Source organism: Daktulosphaira vitifoliae, unplaced genomic scaffold (assembly GCF_025091365.1).
Source record: "Daktulosphaira vitifoliae isolate Bord-2020 unplaced genomic scaffold, ASM2509136v1 Scaffold_173, whole genome shotgun sequence".
Classification (NCBI taxonomy): domain Eukaryota; kingdom Metazoa; phylum Arthropoda; class Insecta; order Hemiptera; family Phylloxeridae; genus Daktulosphaira; species Daktulosphaira vitifoliae.
In genome coordinates this window covers 17940-21389 of record NW_026099741.1, presented here as the reverse complement: position 1 = coordinate 21389, position 3450 = coordinate 17940, and the positions used below count along the sequence as shown (strand labels likewise).

Here is a 3450-nt window from a genome sequence, read left to right as displayed (position 1 = left end):
AAAAAAAAAAAACACATCTTAGTAAAACTAATACCTTCTCAGCTTGGCATCGAAGCTAAAATTGAATTTTTTGACGAGCTTTAATTGTTCTTTTTATCTAATCAGCTAATTAGCGCTACTTTATTATTATTTTGTCCTTATGCTAAACTTAAATTTTAGATTTGAAATAAGCGCTAAAATGGGTTTAGAAAAGTATATTTTTGTCCCTGATGAAAATTCTTGTAGATCAATAAATTTATTTATAAGTAAAAAAAATGTTTGAAAACTATAGCATCAAGCCCTTCAACTTTTTTACATGTTTGCCATAAAAGTAATATCTACTTTATAATTTTTTATAATTTCTCCTTAAAATTTCAAGACTAAATTATTAAATATCAATTTAATACTACATTTAATTGCTATAATAAATATTTATTCATATGTTATATTTATAAATCATAAAACTTGTAATCAGGATATAAATAAGAAAATAAGAGTTCATTTTGCTTTTGGAATAAATCAATAATTTTTTAACATTAAACACTATGTACAGATTTGCATTGAATCTTTTCTTATGATAGTGATTTTAATAACTTTCAGATATCATTTATACTTGTCCCAATTATGCCACGACTCCACTGTCCTATGGTTTTTTTATTTAATATTTTATTAATAACTTTCCATCTACCTTTTATATCCTTACATTTTTTAATATTTTAATTCTTTAAAGAAAAAATTACAAGCAGCCTCAATTAATTTTGTAAGTTATTTATAAGATATCTAATAAAATATTTATCAAAAAGATCTTTTCTACTTATTTAATATAATTTCTCTTTGTGCCTGATAAAAACTATTAACTCTTTAAAAATCTATTCTTTGAGAACGACAATCTCTATCTTAGTTTTAAAATTTCGAAAATAAATGGCATTATTAATTAATTAAACGTACATATTTTGATTAAATACATTTATAGCATCATCAACATCATCTAAATTAAGTGGTTGGTTGTAATCCTCAGCTTATATAATTTAGTTTAAATAAGTAAAATTAATAAATTTAGATTTAAAGACCGAGCCAACATTGACTTAAAGTCAATGTTGTCTATCTGTCAATGCAACAGTACTAACTTAATTTTTTTATTTCATTAAGAGGACGGATATATGACGCAAGATCAATTTTTTACTCAAATGGGCCAATGTCTCAAAGAAGTTGAGTTATATATTGAGAGAATTTATAATTATTCCCACAATAAAAAAGTAGGGATGACTCAAGAGCAATTAATCTTTGCTTTTAAAGTATGTTCTATTACAATAGATTATGTTGAAGCTACTCAATTAATGAGTGAATTTACAAGAAGAAACGCACAAAATATTAGCTTCCAAGGTAAAATCAATATTACGTATAATTGTTTAGACACATTACTCATCTATGATTAATATGATATCTTTCAATAGTTTCTTAAATCCAAGATTGATAGATAATCCGTTGTCGAGAAGGTTGAAACAACTAAATTAAACCATTTATAAAAGTACCAATGCCATTAAGCATTATGAAATTTCACTTTTACGACATAATCTTAATTTGTAATCAGTATTTCTAATTTTACTTCATATAAAATAAATTTTCACTAAATAAAATTATATATTAGAAGTAGGGTAAAAATGGGGATTGAATACGATAGGGAAAAAAGGGGCATGGTCTATGTGAAAGAAGTGGAGGAAATAGGCGTGACCTATGTTAAGGGGAAGGTGAATGAGATGCCAAATGAGGCGTCAAATTATGATAAACATTTTTATGAGGACAAAAGCGATGCTATCTGTATATTATCAAACACACAGCTATCATTTCTACGAATTCTACAATAGGCATCCAGACGCTTAGGTATAAGCATATTATTAACATCGAAAGTAATACCACACTATAACGCTCATTGATGTACGCATTTTATTATTTAAACTATCCGTTTCGATTTATGCATTAAATAAATGAAATATAATAAATATGTACTAAAATAAATAACAAATTTTTTTTAATAGCAAAATATATATTCAAGTTATTATTAGTATTTCTTAAATATAAAATTTTACATAATTTTTAGAAAAAAAAATTATATTTTATAAACTTCATAAATTCTAATCTAATATCTACTGACGCATTTTTTAATTTTTAATTTTGCTAGAAACAGTCAGTGACAATGAGTGAAGTAGCTGTCTTGAATTCTGTCTTCGTCAGCATCGGACACGCTATCTCCTTTACGTAGAACGCCTCTTAGAATTAGGTGTACATGTGATATGGTACAGCATACTTATCATTCGAAAAGTCCATTCACAAATTGTCATAGGGGTACGGTTTTGAGTTTAACTATACTTTTAGAGATGATAACGAACAGTACTTTGAAATATGCTTACCTAAGCGTCTCGTAGATAATAATAAATTTCTTAGAAAATGATAACTATTGTTCTGATTAAAAATGTTTATCATAATTTTAATTTGACATCTTATTTTAGTACCCCATTCTACTTCCCCTTAACATAGGTCGTGCCTATTGCCTCCATTACTTCCACATTTTTCCATGCCTCTTACTTCCCCTATAGAGATCAATCCCATTTTTACGCTATTACTAGATATTATTTTTGATTAAGTAACCATTAAAATGAATAATTTAACTTGATATTTTTCTAGAATAGTTTTTGATTAATTATCAAACAGCCTTATGGTCAAAATACTTTAAAAAAGTGTTTCAAAAATATAAAAATAAGACATTATTATTTATTTATAAATGTAAATGTATATTTGTGTATAGTGACAATGAAATTAAGTTATGAAACATAAAAATAGGGGATATATCTTTTTATTTTTATTGTTATCAATAAGAAGCTATAGCTGATAAAAAGATATTCCATTCATTTATCAAGCTGAATCATTCTGTGTATTAAATAAAAATTAATATATAGTTACATTTAATCAATTAATGATATTTTTGTTTATTTTTTTTTTCAGAATTCAGATCAATATTTACACATAAACTACATAATTTAGTCTAGTGACTAGACTTTAGGAATTTACATTAGAATCCCAAACAGGATTCCCTACATAGTCTTCTTTTTGTGTACTCTAAATTCCTGTGGTATTCTAACTTTGAAGCATTCACTCATTTTACCTTATCTCCAATCAAATTATAATTTGTCTCTTAATATAGAAAATGTTACAATATAATAAATTTAAAATAATTTTTGTCTTTTTTTTTCTATGATTCAATACTTAACAATTCAAATATATGAATCACTGTTATGATATATTTACCACTCATTAGCACTTAGTGATGGAATCTAATATAGACGATTCATGTAAAATCCTAAACTATTGTATGTCAATAAATTGTAGGAACTATATAAATTGATCTATAATAATTAACACAATTAATTAATAAATAATGGCGTTGACAATGGCGTATTTTCGAATTTTTCTGGC

General features: G+C 25.3%; 1 protein-coding gene across 1 annotated transcript; it reads left to right on the top strand.

The window, feature by feature from the left end:
* Positions 1-1128: 1128 nt before the first annotated feature.
* On the top strand, positions 1129-3209 carry LOC126909189 (uncharacterized; the record flags this gene model as incomplete). The annotated part of the gene is given in 2 exon segments (XM_050691609.1): positions 1129-1362; positions 2980-3209. Coding segments are annotated over 2 exon segments (278 nt in total), but the record flags the coding sequence as incomplete, so codon positions are not given.
* Positions 3210-3450: the final 241 nt, after the last annotated feature.